Genomic DNA, 18260 nt, shown 5'->3' on the forward strand with positions numbered 1-18260 from the left:
GTCCAGAGTTTAAAATCTTTATTATTTATTATCATTCATATCTAAACCCTTGTGAAATCACTTTCTGTAAACCATGGAATATTTGAAATATTTAAATATAATACTACAGTTTTTATTCCTTATCTGAGACCAAAACTCAACATCAAAGTAAATTTTTCAATTGTACTTATAACAATTACAAAAACATCACAGCCCATTTTATACTGAGGAGACATTTTTATGCTTGCTTTATCAATTAAATATGTTTATCTTAAAATGTTTTATTAAATTTCATCCAATGAGCTTTCAAACAATTTTCTCTCTTGAAATATATCACATTATTCATATTCTAGATTACTCATCCTGTTACAATTTTTCTTCACTTCTACTGAAGGGATAGGTAAATATATATTATTATTACCCATAAATAGTTCTGATCGTACTGAAATGCCACAGGTTCCAGGCCCAGATGGTGGGTTCTGTACAAACACACAAAATAAATAGTCCTTTCCCTGAAGGAAGTACTATCCAAAGCAGATGTGGATTCAACATACAAGAAAATGAAATTTAGCAGAATGTGTTACACTGATCCACAGGCATACACGCATTCAACAACACGGATGGGTTGTAGGGGGCACTGCTGGCAGGGGTGGGGAGAGACCCCACAGCCCTGCAGCTGGAGCAGAGCCAGCTGTCGAGTCCCTGGCTGGGGGCACGGAGACTAGCAGCCTCACTGCTGGAGCTTTCTCCCTCCCTTCCCCCAGCCACATGGCTGCCTGACAACAGTAAATCAGCTGAACACAGCACTTTTGTTGACAGCATTCTGCCATTTCCCCATGAGACAGAATGACTCTGTCAACAGATCTGGTCAGTTTCCCAGGTCCCACAAGCGGCTGGGAGCTGGGAATCAAGTGGCAGCCTAGTTCCTGGCTCCCCTGTGCTGGTGGGACCTGGGAAACTGACCAGGCATTTGATGGTCAGCTTCCCAGTTCCTGCAAGTGGTGGGGAGGCTGGAAACAAAGCAGCAGCCTGGTTCCCAGCTCCCCTGAGCTGTTGGGATGGGGAAACTGACCAGCCCTGAGCTGGTCAGTTTCCTGCATCCTGCAAGCTGTGGGGAGACTGGAACCAGGCTGCCTCCTGGTTCCGAGCTCCCTGACATACTGGGAGCCAGGAAACTGAACAGTTTCCTGGCTCCTGAAAGCCCAGGGGAGCTGGGAACCAGGCTGCAGCCTGGTTCTCAGCTGTCCTTGATTTGGGCGAAAATTTGAGTTACGTGGGGGTTGCAGGAATGCAACCCCCGTGTAACTCAAGGGTTTACTGTAACTCAAGGGTTTACTGTACCTGTATTATAGAGGGGTTTTGGTTTACTTTTTATTTAAACTGGGGTTAACTACAGAGAACTAATCACAGGTTGTCAGCTGTCTATACAGGATGAGCAGGCTATTGCGTGTATCATCACACAGAAACGTCAGGCAACAATTGCTATGTACTTGTTGCTATGTGCTAAATGTACTTGTCTAAGACTATGTCTAGGTTACAGCAATTTGTCAACAGAAGTTTTTGTTGTCTTCTGCCAAAACTTCTGTCAATAGATCATGGACAGACTGCAAAGCAGATCGTAAAAGCAATCTGCTCTGTCAACAAAGGACAGCTGGACTGCCCAGCTGCTCTCTTGACAAAATGGCCAACCAGAAGCACAGCAGACAGGACTGCCCAGAGACCTGGAAGCCCATCTGTAAACAGAGGCCCGCCCCCCAGAATGTCCAGACTGGCTTTCTGTACCTATCAATAGAGGCGTTCTGCCTTATGGGGGAAAGGCAGAATGGTGTTAACAAAAGTACTGCATTCTGTTTATTTACTGTTGACAGAATGCTTTGGGAATCTGCATGTTCCCCCCATTTTGTCAACAAAACACCAGTTATATCGAAAATAGCCTTAAAGTTTAGGAAATGCCATCCACACTTAAATCTTTTGACACCCCTCAGACTGCAGGAACTATTAAAGATGTGGAGAGCAGCCCTCAAACTTCTACTGATGACAGGACATCAATCCCTTTTTAGTCTCCAGATATTGATTCATCCTTTTAGTTTTTCTTCCACGGGTTTTGAACTCTAGTGGAAGAGCTAAAGTCAATCTGCTGTTTGCCACAATCACATGTGGAAACACTTAACACATAATGGGTGATACTGAGTCCAGTTTTCATCTTGCCTTCTCTTTTTACAACTGCAGTTATTTGCATACATTATTTAGCTCATTACAAAGTACTTAATCTGTTAACTAAATTAAAATGTAGTTGCAAATAGCTTTGGCCACAAAATTGCATTGCTTGGAATTCCTACTGAAATGTAATGAGTCCCCATGTTTTCATCTATGGGGCACTAATCATTTTAAACTAACTTACTGCAACCTGGCAATATATTGAATACCTATTTCATGTTTGCCCGTGTCTAGACAATCCAGTATTCAAAATGCAATTCTTGTGGAGGATCAAGTCATTAGTATTAGGTCTATTGAATATATCACCTGAACTCTGATTCTTAAGGTGTGTCAGGGAGACTCAGAAAAAATAATGAATTTTTGTTTTCTCTGAATCAGGAAAGACCTTTAATTTTAATTCATGTAGATCACACACAATTCCATTTTGCATTGAGTTAGGCATTTGAGTAAATCAAATAATTTTTAATATAACCCAGGTGAAACAGTAACATGCTAACTACAGGTCAAAACAACTGACTTCCCAACCATTTCCACCTGAAACCATTAATGAGCCCAGATTGACTGAAAACTCAGCCCAGACTTACCAAAAATGTGAGAAAGGTGTGCTTTAATATTTGTATCAGAGAGGTAGCCATGTTAGTCTGTAGCTTTGAGAACAACAAGAAGTCTTATGGCAGCTTATAGACTAACAGATATTTTGGAGCATAAGCTTTTGTGGGCAAAGACCTGCTTCATCTGATGCATCTGATGAAGCGGGTCTTTAATATTTGGTTTGCAATGAAATGTGAGAGAGCAATACACTAGGAATATTTAATGACATTATTAATCACAAAACTTAAAACAATGCTCATGTCAATGATTTCTTTCATATAGCAAGCCTAACACCCCAAATTACAAAGATGTTTTCTGTACTTCACCTAACATAAATTTCAGAATGAGAAAACTTCTAATCACAACCCCTTGGTACACATATGTAAAAAGAACTTTCTTCCTTTTCTTTATTTGTGATCTGATTTACACTTAGTCCTTTATTTCAAGGAGCAGGGTCTCATGGTTCTAGAAATAGAGGTTCAGATTCGGTCCCCACAAACAACTCCAAAGAGCATCATCACAGGTGATAGCCCTTATAGGAGTTTGAACTGCTGCAGAACTCAGACACTTGGGGTGAGGTTGTCTGTCCAGAGTGAATGTATGTACCACACCTAGGCTTATGACACTACTGCTGTCTGCTTGTGAATGCATGAGCCTATACTGTTTCAGCTAAAGTTCCAAGCATAAGCTTTTTTAAAATGAGTTAGGAGCCTGAGACACATTTTCAAAAATAACTCAAGTACATTGGTTACTCATATAGTTTGTATTTCTATTTTTCAGTGGTCAAATGAAGAAAAGCAAAGTACGTGTTTCATATTTTTTAATGAAAGTGATGTGAAATTCGAAAGTTGAAGTGTTTCACTTCAAAAATCTCAAACAAAAATTTTGGAAGTACGCAGAATTTTTGAAAACCACACTAATCAACTATTTGTCTTTTAAGGTAGTTAGATACCTTTAAAAATCTGGCCCTAGGTTATTTTTGAAAATGGTATTTTAGAGTAAAAGGCTTAAGGGCACTTTTGATATTTTTACTCCAAGTTTATTAGTGCGGTGTCAGGGGCTGTCTGAATGGTCACCTAAAATCTTATGTAGGAACTATTGTCTGAAGAGACAATTTTAATTTGATTTTGCATTTTAATAACTAATTCTTTATATTCTTGTCTTCTGAATTCCCAATAGTCCCATAATTTTGACTGGTAAACAGTTTGGCCATGTCTACAAGAGAAGCCTCTGTTGACAGAAGTCACAGTCAGAAGCACTTTCCAATTAAAACTTCTGTCTACAGATTGAGTCTCCACATAAAAGCAGACCGAAAGAGCAATCCGCTCTGTTGACAGAAAGCAGCCAGACTGTCCGGCCCCCTCTTGACCAGAATGACTGGAAGCTCTGCAAACAGGACTTCCTGGTGAAGTGGAGGCCACGTCTGTTGACAAAAGGGCCCTGGAGCATCTACGTGGTTGTTTTGTTGACAGAACACTGTCGAGAGAGGCGTTATACCTAAATGGGGAGAGGTATAGAGCTGCCAGTGGATGTGCTGGGTTTTGTTGACAAACGGTTGACAAAACACATTTTGCATGTAGATGCTCTGGGGTTTGTCCCAACAATAGCCCAGTGTTGCTGGGAAAAGCTGCTCGTGTAGACATGGCCTTTGTACGGACACTTCATTAAGGATTCATAGTACATATTAGCAGCAAAATCACTTTGCCAAAATAGTACAGAATTAGAATTCATGGATTTCACCTTGTGATAAAACCGATATTTTCTGAATTAATTTAACATATTTATGTTAAATACATTAAATTAAATTTTGTCAGCAGTATTATATGATTCTATTTATAAGACTTCTATAATTTCTTATTTATCTTTGAAGTTTATTTTGAGAAGTTATACATTTACAAGAAGACTTGGCTCTGTACTTCTGCTTAAGTGGCATGAATATTAACATCTTAATGAGACATAGTATGGATAAGCGGTCAATTAATGTAATTTCTCTAATGAGTGTTTTTGAATGTGGTATCTATGCTAAAATATTTTCAATCATCCTAACTGGGATTTTAATGGGGACTTGAGTCTTCAGTACAGAAGTTGTTCACAGATCTTTTTGAGGCTATCTTTTGTGCTTGCCTCTCACTTAGGTAGTTAGCAGATTTACTGTTTGATTGGAAATATACATAATTGTTTCCATTCCATTGTTTTTAGATAATGCGAGTACTGAACGTCAACTGATGAAAGGCTCCTTGTGAGAGTATATCAGGTTCTAAGGTCTTGCATGAATGTCCAGGACCACACTGCTGGCATCCATGCTTTGTGGGTTTAGAAGATCTATTTTTCAGGAGGATTAAAAGGAAAAGGTCTCTAGGGAAAGAAAGGGGATGAGGTGAGGAAATCTTGATAGAAAAAAAACCCTCCAGTGTTCATCTCAGTTTGATTTTTCTTTTGTTGTTCCTCAGAGCAGCATAAAGGATACCCTCAAAAGGGAATGGGTGAGAAAGCTTTTGTTTTTGTTTTTGATTAGCCTAATGGACACTCTGTGTTGAGCGTGTGGTGAATATTCAGCTCATTCCCACTCCCAATGTCTGACTGACTTAGAATTTGACACAATTTCTACTGCAGCCACTTTTGTCCCTTCCATAAGACTTACTTTCATCTCCAGTTTCAAACTCAAACTTCTGGCTAAAGCCGCTGTATCCAGCTGCAGTCCTGACTCTGATATGAAATATATACTTGGTGGCTGGCTTGAGACCTGTGATGATAACACTTGGAGCCTTGGACCTTGTGGAGGAATAGCTGAGCTGCTCATGCTCCTGAGGGACAAAAGAGGGGAGAAATTATATCAAGTTGAATTGTGCAAACTTTGTAATAACAACAGTCCATTTAGAAAACTCTGCTTCTTTCTGATGATATAAAACTTGTTCATAGAATAGGGTGCAGGTATGAATTTTAATTCTATGATATTATGCTATCATCACAATGTATGACATGACTTTGGATCAGAAATGTTTTAAGAAATCTTGCCTACTCTTTAATACAACACACCTTGTATGTTTGTGATTTGGGTTAGTAATTATACTGTAGTCAATACAGAAATTAGTACAAGACCCTCACAGAAGATGGCAGCTGAAATGGCAGCAACCTATTTTGCAGAATGGACAAATTAGAAGTTCAGTAAGTATTAGCAAAGTATAAATATGTGGGAGTATTCAAATACCCGCTACTCACTTCTACCCGCAGGTAGTGCCAAAATGCCGGCGCTATCCGTGGGTAGGCCTGTAGGTAAAAGAAAATATATATTAACTTTTTTTTTTTTTTTTAGTCTGAAAACTTTTAACATGGTTCAAGTGCTTCTTTGCTGTTCTTGAACTTAATTTTTATATCCAGGTAGCTGTAATGTGATTGTACATACATTCCCTGGCACACGATAATGAAAAAAAACATTCTTTGTAGAATTCCCATTTTCCAGCTGATTGTGAGGGTTATTGAAAATCCCCAACTCCTTCCAAAGTCACAGGGAGCTCAGCACTTCTCACGATCAAGTCTTTAGAAGAGAAGTTCACTTTTCAGATGACTGCACGAATTCAGTAACACGTACAAGCTGAACCTCTCTAATTTGGAACTCTCTCGTCAGGCAACATTCCTAATCCAGCATGATTTTAGTTAGCTGGACAACCACTTATCATGGATGTGGCCACGTTTCCTGTGGCCCCATAAAGTTTGTTTACAGACACCTGTCCTGGATCTCTGTGTTCTGTGCTATTTAACTGTAGTTTCCCCCAAATGTCTTCTAAGAGCCCAATAAGCAGTAGAAGTGCAGGTAATGTACTGGACAACACTGACTTCCCGTGGCTCAGCAAGTTCTCTCATATGGCACTGGTCAGTCCCAAGGGTGCTGGATGGGAGAGCTTCAACCTATAATTTTGCACTCAGCAGGTGTTGTTGACAATTCCATGTTTTTAGGACACAGTGAAGGTGTCATAGTGCAGAAAATGATTTTATTACTTACTGATATACCATGATTCAATAAGCTGCCATATTTTACACAATGCCCTCCGGTCATTCTATTTGTGTTAAAGAATATTTCTTTTACAATTTAAGCTGAACCAGAAGAGCCACAGGGCATCACAAATGTACACTATCATGCACTGATATGCTTTGTGGTACATTAATTTATTCAAAAATTGTTCATAGCTTGTTAATATGGAGAGGATACAGCAGGGAAAAAGCAGTTTAGATTTATATTGCAGAAATTTACTATTTGAAGAATGTACATATTCTTTTACATGAAACAAGATGGCAAACATACTAACCTGGATTCATCCTTGACAGAACCTCAACTGAGTTCAATGGAGTTACACTACAGAGGAATTTAGCACATGGCAGGAGGCAAATTAATGTTTCCGTGGCTTGAATATAGCAAAATCATCTAACTAAACCACATAAAGATTTCACACAGTTAAGGGTTGATATTTGGGGTTTGGGGAAATACCTACGAAAAATTAAGATTATGACAACCAGTGTCCACTGTTCAAATCTTGGAGATAATTTGAAAAATGGTATTATGAGAAAGTCATCAAGTTGCTACTAATTTAAAGCAGTCAATTAAATTTTGAAATAACAACCAATAACATAAAAAATATGTAACTTTTAAAACACAAATGCAGACACGGAGGGAGAAGAGATAAAACAAACAGAATATTAAAAAGTGATAGAATGGTATTGTACAGTACCAAAAGGCAAAAGGATTCTGCTAAATCTCAAACAAATTTTAACCATTTTGTTTTGGTCAATTTTGTGACCCTTAAACTTCCAGTTTCTGTGAAGCTTGATAAAACTGGTTATTTTCCCTTTAGGAAAAGCAAGCATTCTAATTTTGATTTTTAGAACTACTGAACAGAGTCTTTTTTTTTTCTTTTTTTTTTTGAGAACTGGCTCACTTTAATTGGAAAAGAATACATAGCTGAGAAATAAATCTGATTTTCCTCTGGTGAAATGGGCCAGTTTTCAGGTTTGTAATGCTATGTCAATACTAGGGGTATCCAACCTTTTACATGGGGGGCACACAGCAATTTTTATATGTTCCATGGGCTGAACATAAAATAGTCCCAAAACAGCCCCCTGCTCCCAGCCTGAGACCCTTCATAACCCCAAACCACCTCCAGCCTTAACCCCTCCACAGGCCCAAACTGCCCCCAAACATCATGCTGAAAGAATTGGACCCAATTTAATTGGTTTAATGCCAGCTCCCACCAGCTAGCCATTAAACCAATTAAACTGAGTTCTACTCCAGTGTTTCTCAACCTTTTAAATAAAGTACAGCTTTTTTTTTTTAAAAATATATATGTATGAACCACAGTACCCACAATTATCAGACATACAAATCTCCAATGCAGGCTCCCCTTTCCAGAGCTAGGCACCCCCATTCCCCTTGCTTTAGCTCAATCCTTCCTCCCACAGAGCCAGGTACTCCTAGTTCCCCACATTAAACCAATTCCCCCACCCATACCCCACAGCCAGGCACTCCCAATCTCCCCACTTTAAACCAATTCATAGAATCATAGAATTCAAGGGCTAGACGGCACCTCAGGAGGTCATCTAGTCCAGCTTACTGCCTAAAGCAGGATCAACGCCATCTACATCATCCCAGCCATGACTATGTCGGGCCAAGATTCCACCACCTCTCTTGGTAACACATTCCAGTCCTTCACCACCCTCCTGGTGAAATAGTTTTCCTAATGTCCAACCTACTCTTCTCCTTCTGTAACTACAGACCATTGCTCCTTGTTCTGTCATCTGTCACCATCAAGAACAGTCTCTCTCTCTCCATCTTCTTTAGAGTCGCCTTTCAAAAAGTTGAAGGCTGCTATCAAATCACCCCTAGTCTTCTCTTCTGCAAACTAAATAAACCCAAATCTCTCAGCCTCTCCTCATAGGTCATGTGCTCCAGACCCCTAATCATTTTCATTGCCCTCCACTGAACCCTCTCCAATGAGTCCACATCCTTTCTATACTGGGGGACCCAGAACTGGAGGAAATACTTCAGATGTGGCCTCACCGGAGCTGAGTAGAGGGAAATAATAACTTCTCTAGATCTGCTGGAAATGCTTCTCCTAATGCATCCAATATTCCATTAGCCTTCTTGGTTACAAGGGCACCCTGTTGATTCATATCCAGCACCTCATCCACTGTAATCCCCAGGTCCTTTTCTGATGCATTGCTACTTAGTCAGTCAGTCCCAAGTGTAGGACTCTGAACTTCTCCTTGTTGAACCTCATCAGATTTCTTTCGGCTCAATCCTCCAATGTATCTAGGTCACTCCAGACCCCATCCCTACCCTCCAATGTATCTACCTGACTCCCTACCTCAGTGTCATCTGCAAATTTGCTGAGGGTGCAATCCATCCCTCATCGAGGTCATTAATAAAGATGTTGAACAGTACTGGCCCTCAAACTGATCCTTGGGGCACTCCACTTGAAACCAACCACCAACCAGACACCGAGCATTGACCACTACCTGTTGGGGCCATCTATCAAGCCAGTTTTCTATCCATTTTACAGTCCATGTATCCAATCCATACTTCCTTAATTTATGGGCAAGAATATTGTGGGAGACGGTATCAAAAGCTTTGCTAAAGACAAGGTATGTCACATCCATTGACTTCCCCGTGTCCACAGAGCCAGTTACCTCATCATAGAAGCTAATCAGATCGGTCAGGCATGACTTGCCTTTGGTGAATCCATGTTGACTGCTCTTGATCACTTTCCCCTCTTCCAAGTGCTCTAAAATGGATTCCTTGAGTATTCCCGCCATGATTTTTCTGGCGACAGAGGTGAGGCTGACCAGTCTATAGATCCCTGGACTATCCTTCTTTCCTTTTTCAAAGATGATTGCTGTTTTCCAATCATCCGGGACCTCTCCTGATCTCCACAAGTTTTCAAAGATCGCAGCCAAAGGCTCTGCAATAATATCTGCCAAATCCCTCAGTACCCTTGGATGCATTACATCTGGACCCATGGATTTGTGTGCGTCTAGCTTTTCTAAATAGCTCTTAACGTATTCTTTCCCCACCGACAGCTGCCCACTTCCTGCCCATACTACATTGCCTAGTGTCATAGCTGGGGAGCTGACCTTGTCCGTGAAGACTAAGGCAAAAAAAGCATTGAGTATTTTAGCCTTTCCCATATCATCTGTCACCAGGTTACCTCCCTCATCCAGTAATGGCCTCACACCTCCCCGATAACCCTCATATTGTTAACATACCTGTAGAAGCCCTTCTTGTTGCTCTTCTCATTCCTTGCTAGCGGCAGTTCCAATTGTGCTTTCATTTTCCTGATTACCATTCTCCAGCCGTATATTATACTCCTCCTTACAAATCTGTCCAAATTTCCACTGCTTATATGCATCCTTTTTGAGTTTAAGCTCACCAAGGATTTCCCTTGTAAGCCAAGCTGGTTGCCTATTATATTTGCTTTTCTTACTGCGCATTGGGATGGTTTGTTCCTGTGCTTTCCATAGGACCTCTTTAAAATACTGCCAGTTCTCCTGAACTCCTTTCCCCTCCATATTAGGTTCCCAGGGGATCCTGCCCATCAGTTCTCTCAGGGAGTCGAAGTCTGCTCTTCTGAAATCAAAGGTCTCTATTTTACTGCTCACTTTTCTTCCTTTTGTCAGAATCCTGAAATCTACCATCTCATGATCACTGCAGCCCAGGTTGCCACCCATTTCTATTTCTCCTACTGGTTCTTCCCTGTTTGTGAGCAGCCGGTCAAGCTGTGCACAGCCCCTAGTCAGTTCCTTTAGCACTTGCACCAGGAAGTTATTCCAAACATTCTCCAAAAGCATCTTGGATTGTTTGCATGCTGCTGTATTGGTCTCTCAACAAATGTCTGGGTGATTAAAGTCTCGCATGAGAACCAGGACCTATGATTTGGAAGCTTCTCTTAGTTGACTGAAGAAATTCTTGTCTACCTCATCTACTTGGTCTGGTGGCCTACAGCAGACACCAAACACTACACAGTCTCTGTTGCTTCTGCTTTAATTTAACCCAAAGACACTCAACTGTCTCTTCTCCCTCCATAAACTGTAGCGCCGAACAATCATATTGTTCTCTCACATAAATCGCAACTCCCCCTCCTTTTTTCCCTTGCCTGACCTTCCTGAATGATCTATACCCTTCCATGCCAGTGCTCCAGTTATGTGAGTCATCCCACCAAGTTTTCTTTATTCCAATCACCTCATACTTCTTTGACTGTGCCAGGGCCTCTAATTCCTCCTGTTTATTTCCAAGGCTTCTTGCATTCGTGTACAAACACCTTTGATAATAAGCTCATTGGACTACTTTCTCCTTGCGAATGAGTAGTCCTCCTTTGTTGTACCTTCTTCCTTCCCCACTTATATCAGAGCTTGGTTTAACACCCTCCTCACTAGGTTTGCAAGCTTCCCTGCAAAGGTGCTCTTTCTTGTCTTCGTTAGTTGGATCCCGTCACTTCCTTGCTCTCGAAACAGAATCACATGGTCAAAGAAACCAAATCCCTCTCTCCAACACCAGCTGAAAAACCACACATTTACTTCCATGATTTTACAATCTCTACCTGGACCCCTTCCTTCAACAGAGAGGATGAATGAGAATACCCCTTGCGATCAATATTCTTTAATCTCCCTTCCCAGAGTTACATAATCTGCAGTGATCTGCTCAAGGTTGTTCTTTGCTGTGTCATTGGTTCTCACAGAGAGATGTAGGAAGGGGTAATAATCTGCAGATTTGATGATTTCTGGAAGTTTTTCTGTCACATCCTGGATTCTAGCTCCTGGTAAGCAGCAAACTTCCCAAGATTCCAGGCCTGGATGGCAGATGGATGACTCAGTCCCTCTTAGGAGGGAGTCCCCAGCCACCACCACCCATCTTCTTCTCTTGGGGGTGGTGGTTGTAGAACTGACATCCCAAGGACTACACATCCCATGCCTTCCAGCTAGTGGGGTCTTCTTCTGATCCCTTTTCTGAGAGGTCTCTGACAAAGCATTCTCCACTATATCACCCATGCAGAGAGCTTGAAAGCAGTTGCTTACCTCTACAGGACTTGGAGATAACTGAATTGATTTTTGTCTCCTGGAGGTTGCATGCTTCCAGTTTTCTTCCTTGGTTTCTACTGCCCTCATCAGTAGCTCAGCTTGCTGTGCCTGCAGAACTAAATGATGCCTTTTATCAAGGAAGTCTTCACCTTCTCTGGTGGACCAAAGGGTTGATATTTGCACCTCAAGTCCTCTAACCTTTTCTTCCGAGATGGCTACAGATTGCACTTGGTACATACAAAATCCCTTCTGTCTCTCAGGAGGAAAACAAACACAGCATATGCAGTGCAGGTCACAACAGCTGACTTGTCAGTAGACTTGTCACTCTCCACTTTTTTTTCCTTTCTTCAGATAAGTAGCTCAGAAGATATCAGGGCTGATTCAGTGGGGTTCACCTTCTCTCCCATGCAAACTCCCCTGTTAGCAGCTCGCAGCTGGTCACACTCCTGCTGGTCGGTAGCCTCTTGCTTGTTAAGCCTTCTTTCCTTTGGTCCTTCCTACTCCTGGTAAGTCATAGTGGGAGGGACACACTAGCTCCCACACTAACTAGAATTCAAATTCAAGCAGACAATGAGCCTAGCAAACTAAAATTAAAATTCAAACAATTAGCCTAGCAATGAAACTGACCCACAAGTAACTGAGATCAATTAGTAACTAAAATTCAAAGTCAAACAACCAAACAGCCTAGGAAACAAATACACCCAACACCTCTCACCTAATTCAGTGTGGTTCACCTTCTCTCCCAGGAAAACTCCCCTGTTAACAACCCTGTTTGCAGCTCCCAGCTGGCCATGCTCCCACTGGTCACGAGCCTCCCATCCCTCACAGACACGCACCCCAGCTTCCTGCTTTAGTGCAACCCCTGCACCATCCCCCAGTGCCAGGCTCCTTCCTTGCTTTAAATCAATCCCCACTCCCATACCCCAGAGCCAGGCACCCCCAGCCCTCCCTCTAAATAAACGCCCTCCTTTTTCCCCCAGAATTAGGCGCCCTCAGCACAAACTGAATGCAGCGACTTACCAGAGCTGCTGCCACCTCAGGAGCTGTGGGAGCTGGGGCTGGAGCAGACTCTGCATTGGTGCCCAAGCCAGGATCCACACAATCTGCACTGGCAGGAACCACACTGGCCGGAGCCGGGGACTGTGTGAGCTGTGCTGGCAAAAGCGGCAACGTGTGTGAGCTGTGCCAGAAAAATTGTGGCGCTGCCAGTGGTGTGGTCCAGATAAAAAGGCTCCATGGGCTGGATTCTGGCCTGCAGGCTGCAGGTTGGACACCTCAGCTACATCCACCCTAGAAGCAACTGTCAAGAGATGTTACTCTTGGAAGAGATGCCTGACAAAACTCTTGCCAGATTGCATTCACACAGAAAAGCAGGTTGATCTTTTGATCCACTCTGTCAACAAAAGGGCCCTCCAGAGTATCTATACAGCTTTTTTGTTGACAGTTTCTGTTGACAAAACGCGTTTTGTGTGTAGATGTTCTGCGAGTTTTGTCTACTAAACCCCGATTATTTTATTTTATTTTTTTTTGCAAAACTCTCCAGTGTAGATGTAACACCCAGGTCTAGACTGCAGGCTTCTGTTGACAAAACAGAAGTTTTCTTGAGAGAGCATGCATCCAGACTGCAGATCTCTCGGAAGGGATCTGCCGATCAGGCGTGTTCTGTTGACATCCCTGTACACCTCATTCCACGAGGAAGAAGGGATGTCTCAACAGAGCGCATTTTTCTGACATTGGGCCCTCTGAGGACAGGCCAAATGTCAGAAAATCCTCTCCCACAGAACTGGTGACAAAAGAGATGCAAATGCATTGCTCAATTTGCAAATCTTATGCCAACAGTTCCAGACAATCTGGACACTGCCCAAGAAAATTATGATCCTTCCCTGCCCCATCACTGAACATATAAGTACCCTGCTTTTATGAATGTTTATATCTTATACACTAAAATAATAGGCTAGACATGAGATAGGAACCAGAAGCATTAAAAACTGTTTTTGTGAGAGTCATATTAGACAAAAGACAGCCAGCAAGAACTGAGTGAGCAGCGAACAAAGGAGAAGCCTCCAACTGTGGAGTTTTGCCTGAGAAGCATCTGAGAGGAGCTAAGTGAAGTGTAGCATTGTGGGGGTGGGCTGTTGTGAGCTGATGGGGTGAGTATTTGTATCAGAGTGTGTCTGTCTGTCTGTGACCATTTGTTTGACTGGGGCTAGTTGCTGGGACTGTTTGTGTGCTTGGCGCTGGTGCCATGGCCTGGGCCATCTTTGGCGTCTGATTTTTCCAGATAACACAGGAAGCACTAGCTGCCAGGGACTCCTTCAGCTTTAGTTGTCCATAAGGACACTGAGGAGCTCAGTCAACAATATAACATAGTAACAATTTGTATTAAGTTTGCCAAGAATTTCTGCAGGGCTTGAAGTACATGTGTGTGTAGGGCAATCAAACAAATTTTGTGCCCTTATTTGTTCTCTCCACAACACATAGGCTTGCATGGAGGAGCACACGTTCACAGACATTTTGGGGAGTCCATCATAAGTGGAAAATAATTCTGTAAAAATGTCAAACCCTTTTGCAGGAATAGATAAGGGCACACAATGGCTCCAAGACATTAAATTCTGCAAATGGTCTCTCTTCTGTATATGGATCTGAGACCATAGGAGACGTATAGTATTTCTTCATGTTAACAGTGATACTTCACTGTAGTTTTCAATCAACTTAATGTACTTATCCGAAACAAAATTAAAGAACAACAAGAAGTCTTGTGGCACCTTATAGACTAACAGATATTTTGGAGCATAAGCTTTCATGGGCAAAGACCCACTTAACACACAGGCTAAAAGTGTGAAGTCAGAGTTAAAGAGGTAAATCCAATGTAAATGATACAAGTTCATAATGCTAGCTCACAACCAAAAATAAGATGAAGTCTGACTCCGAGTGGTCCTCTCCATGAGAAAGAAAGAAACAAACTTAAACCCAAACACCATTAATGCCATTACAACAGCGCTACTGAACCTGACTAAATAGTTTAGGATTATCTGTCCAAAATCTTAGGTAGAAAATATGCTCTCAACTGTATGTGTGATACCTTTATTTCTCTTCTTACTTCTAAGGGTGTTCTCTCTCTCTCTCCAGTTAAGAACACCTGAACATAAGAGCTACCATACTGGGTAAGACCATGGTCCATCTTTCCTTTCTCTGAAAGTGGTGTGGTTCCTGATCTTCAGGGGGAGTCAATTATGGAACGTTAAACCCCCATCTGCTGCACCTGGCAGTCAGAAATAAAATGTAGACCCCGGCCTTGGGGTGTATCTCTGATCAACTTGGGTAATACCCAACAGTGGATACATCATCCACAAATGTACCCGTATGTTATAAAACCCAGTTATACTCATGGACGTCACAACATCCTGTGGCCATGAGTTCCACAGGGCACTTGTGCATGGCAGGAAAAAGTGCTTGCTCTTATTTGTATTAAATCCATTGTCCATAAATCCCATCAGGTGTTTCAATATTCTCTATTCATTTTTGACCACACCATTCATGATTTTACAGACCTCTATCAGATTTTCCCATAGTCATCTCTTTTCTAAGCTTACCAGCCCTATGTTTTTTAGACCCTTCATATATGAAAGCTGTTCCATAATCTTGATTATCTTTGTTGGGTTTTTTTTTAATCTTCTCCAGTTCCACTATATCCTTCCCAAGGTGGTGTGACCAGAAAGGACAAATTATTAAAGGAGTGAGTGCTCCCTGGGTAAATCTACCAGCTTTACGGCATTTTCTGTCGTATTTTATATCCTGAGTAACTTAGTAAAAGTAGTAATTGTCAATTCAAAGGACAATGGAAAAAAAAAAGCAAAAAAAAAAGCAGAGCAAACACCATGTCCATGGAAGTAAATTAGGGCTATAACTATAGCACCTTACAGAATCGGCCCCTTCATTAGCACCATCATGGTACATAAACCTGAATATAGAATATGCACATGCTGGACTTTTTACAAGGCCAAAGATACTTTTCTGAATTCCAAAGGAAAATTGCTCTTGTTATGCCTTATAGATCATAGTTTTCTTGGGAAGGTCTCTGGTTTGAGTGTAAAAAATTATGCAGTGGCACCGATGGCACAATACGAGACGTTGAAGTGGAGTGCTGGCATTGGTATAATAGGTACATGATCAGATTATAGCAATAACAGAAAGACTGTTGTTTTTAAAGTTCATGACAAAGGCAACATCTCTCCCATCAACTTAAACAGTACACTTTGTGGGCCCATCTAGGATCTGGGGCTGCTGTATGATGGGAGGGGGCTGCCAGGAAGTGGGCTTGGGGTGTGGTGTCTGGGTGGGAGTGGGCGTGGGAGTGGGGAGCAGAAGGAGACTGGGGGCATGGGGTCTGGTTGGGAGGGGGCACAGGAGCAGTTGAGGATCATGGGGTCTGGATGATGGGGGCGCAGCTAACCTGGGCAGCTCTCCAGATGCACATGGCCCTTTACCCTCTCCCTCGACTCCCAGGCGCTGCTCTCTGCTGCACTGATTGGCCAGAATTCCAGTCCATCAGAGCAGCAGGTGGAAGCCTATGGGGAGCACTGCCACTGCTGCTGTTTTCTGGCAGGTCTTCTCACCCTTCATAGAAGAACGACAGAGAGAAATGCATCCTTATCAAACCAGTCAGCTCTTCAATTTCGAACAGGAAAAGACAGACAGATATAATTGGCTAAAAATTTAAATTACACCAAAAAAAGTGCAAGAATTACTTCCCTCCTCTGAATTACTTTGCCTGGATTATTTCAAAACAAACCAGCTGTCATGTAGGGCTTTAAAGACTAGCAAAATAATTTATTAGGTGATCATCTTTTGTGGGACAGACCCACTTCTTCAGATCACTGGCATTGCCAGTCCAGACTGACAGTTACGGAGCAGAGAGGTCCAAAAAGTGAAATAAAAACTGACAAATTAGATACATGGAACTGAAGCAGCACGGGTGGGGAAGGGGGAGAGATTCTACGACTACTAGTAATAATTATAATAATAAAATTATTTTGTTAGTCTTTAGAGTGCTACATGACTTATGGATTATTTCAAGAATGACACCTAAGGCACACAGTTCAATGAGTATCATGAGTCATTGACATACCCTCAAAGTGGCACATGGGTTTTGCAAGGCAGCGCTGATCTGCAAATTGCCCTTCAAAACTTTGAAATTTGTGCATGCAAAAAGGATTCACAAAGACAATAACTGGCCATTTGAATGTGCAGTCAGCTGTTTGGCTTGCTAATGTGAGTTGCAAACACTGTGTCCACAAACGGAAATTTGCCCTTACATTGTCCCTCATCAGTATGTTCAAGGCATTATCAAGGCATCTATTATTGTAGACATAAAACATCACACTTGAACCTTTGTACTCTCGATGTCACTAAACCAGGAACATCCACTGTACAGAAAAGTAAGCAGCTTTGCATGGTGCCACTCCTCCTTCACCCCTGCCGCCCCATGCTCCAGCAGCACAGAAAGTGGAGGAATGGAACCATAGAGACGTGTCTCCTGAGGCTTTTTCCTGCTGTTGCCACAGTATTAGGGATCAGTGTCCATGAGCAGTAGGGGGTCTGGAACCATGTGTGCCCTTGGGGGGGGATGTGCCATATAAGTACCCCACCCCATCCCCCTCACACTCCCTCCTGCCCACCTGGGCCTGGCAAATTCTTTAATTCAGTATATCCTGTTTCCCGGGCTGCCAGATTAAAAATGTTCAAATGTAATAGAGGTTTTGTAGACAATGGCAGGCGGACAGGCAGCATTTTCTCCTGAGTACAGGTCACAATGTCAGAGCTGAATAAATACAATGTTTTAGCAAAGAATAATATTATCAGGTTTTGCCACTTATGGAATGTCGATGTCTATTTAAAATCAGAGAATTGTACACTTTCCTGTGTTCATCAGAGCAATCCAATGTTATCTCCTTTCTGGTTGCCTCGGCCTGGCTGTTGAGAGAAGCAGCAGTACGAAAAAGCATGACCTAAAGCTTGGCGGCAAGAAACACCTCTTAATTTCATCTCTGCAGCTATGGGAAAGGGGAAACCTCACATCTCTTCTTCGGTTTCTTCATTTGTAAAATGGAGATAATACTAATTAGCTACCTGGAAAGGGAACATTTGCGTAGCCTTAAAATACAGCACATGCTTGTGACAGATGGGACACGTTAGAAGCATGGGAATTTCAGTAGGCTGTTGTACTGAGTTGTGTCAGATGCCAAAGATACTGGGATTAGTAACATATTTATGCATCTATGAATATTATATGGAATTATTGGCACTAAGAATTGTATACTATTTTCAGAGAGTGATACCAAACTGCCATAAAACACTGAAACAAGGGAAGGGATAATAATTACCAAACATTTTGAGATAGGGAAATATCT

General features: G+C 42.0%; 1 protein-coding gene across 4 annotated transcripts in view; it reads right to left on the bottom strand.

The window, feature by feature from the left end:
- Positions 1-18260, bottom strand: part of EPHA6 (EPH receptor A6) — a 1072121-nt gene that overhangs the window by 290943 nt on the left and 762918 nt on the right. For all 4 annotated transcript variants that reach the window (XR_012646082.1, XM_074998351.1, XM_074998361.1 and 1 more), the window contains exons 8-9: positions 6007-6054; positions 5429-5591 (exon numbers count right to left, since the gene is read on the bottom strand). Coding sequence is in view for 3 of the 4 variants with exons in the window: in XM_074998351.1 (XP_074854452.1) it covers positions 5429-5591; positions 6007-6054 (211 nt within the window). In the remaining variant the exon portion in view is untranslated. The remainder of the gene's footprint in view (positions 1-5428; positions 5592-6006; positions 6055-18260) is intronic.

The sequence above is a fragment of the Carettochelys insculpta genome, chromosome 1 (assembly GCF_033958435.1).
Source record: "Carettochelys insculpta isolate YL-2023 chromosome 1, ASM3395843v1, whole genome shotgun sequence".
NCBI lineage: Eukaryota > Metazoa > Chordata > Testudines > Carettochelyidae > Carettochelys > Carettochelys insculpta.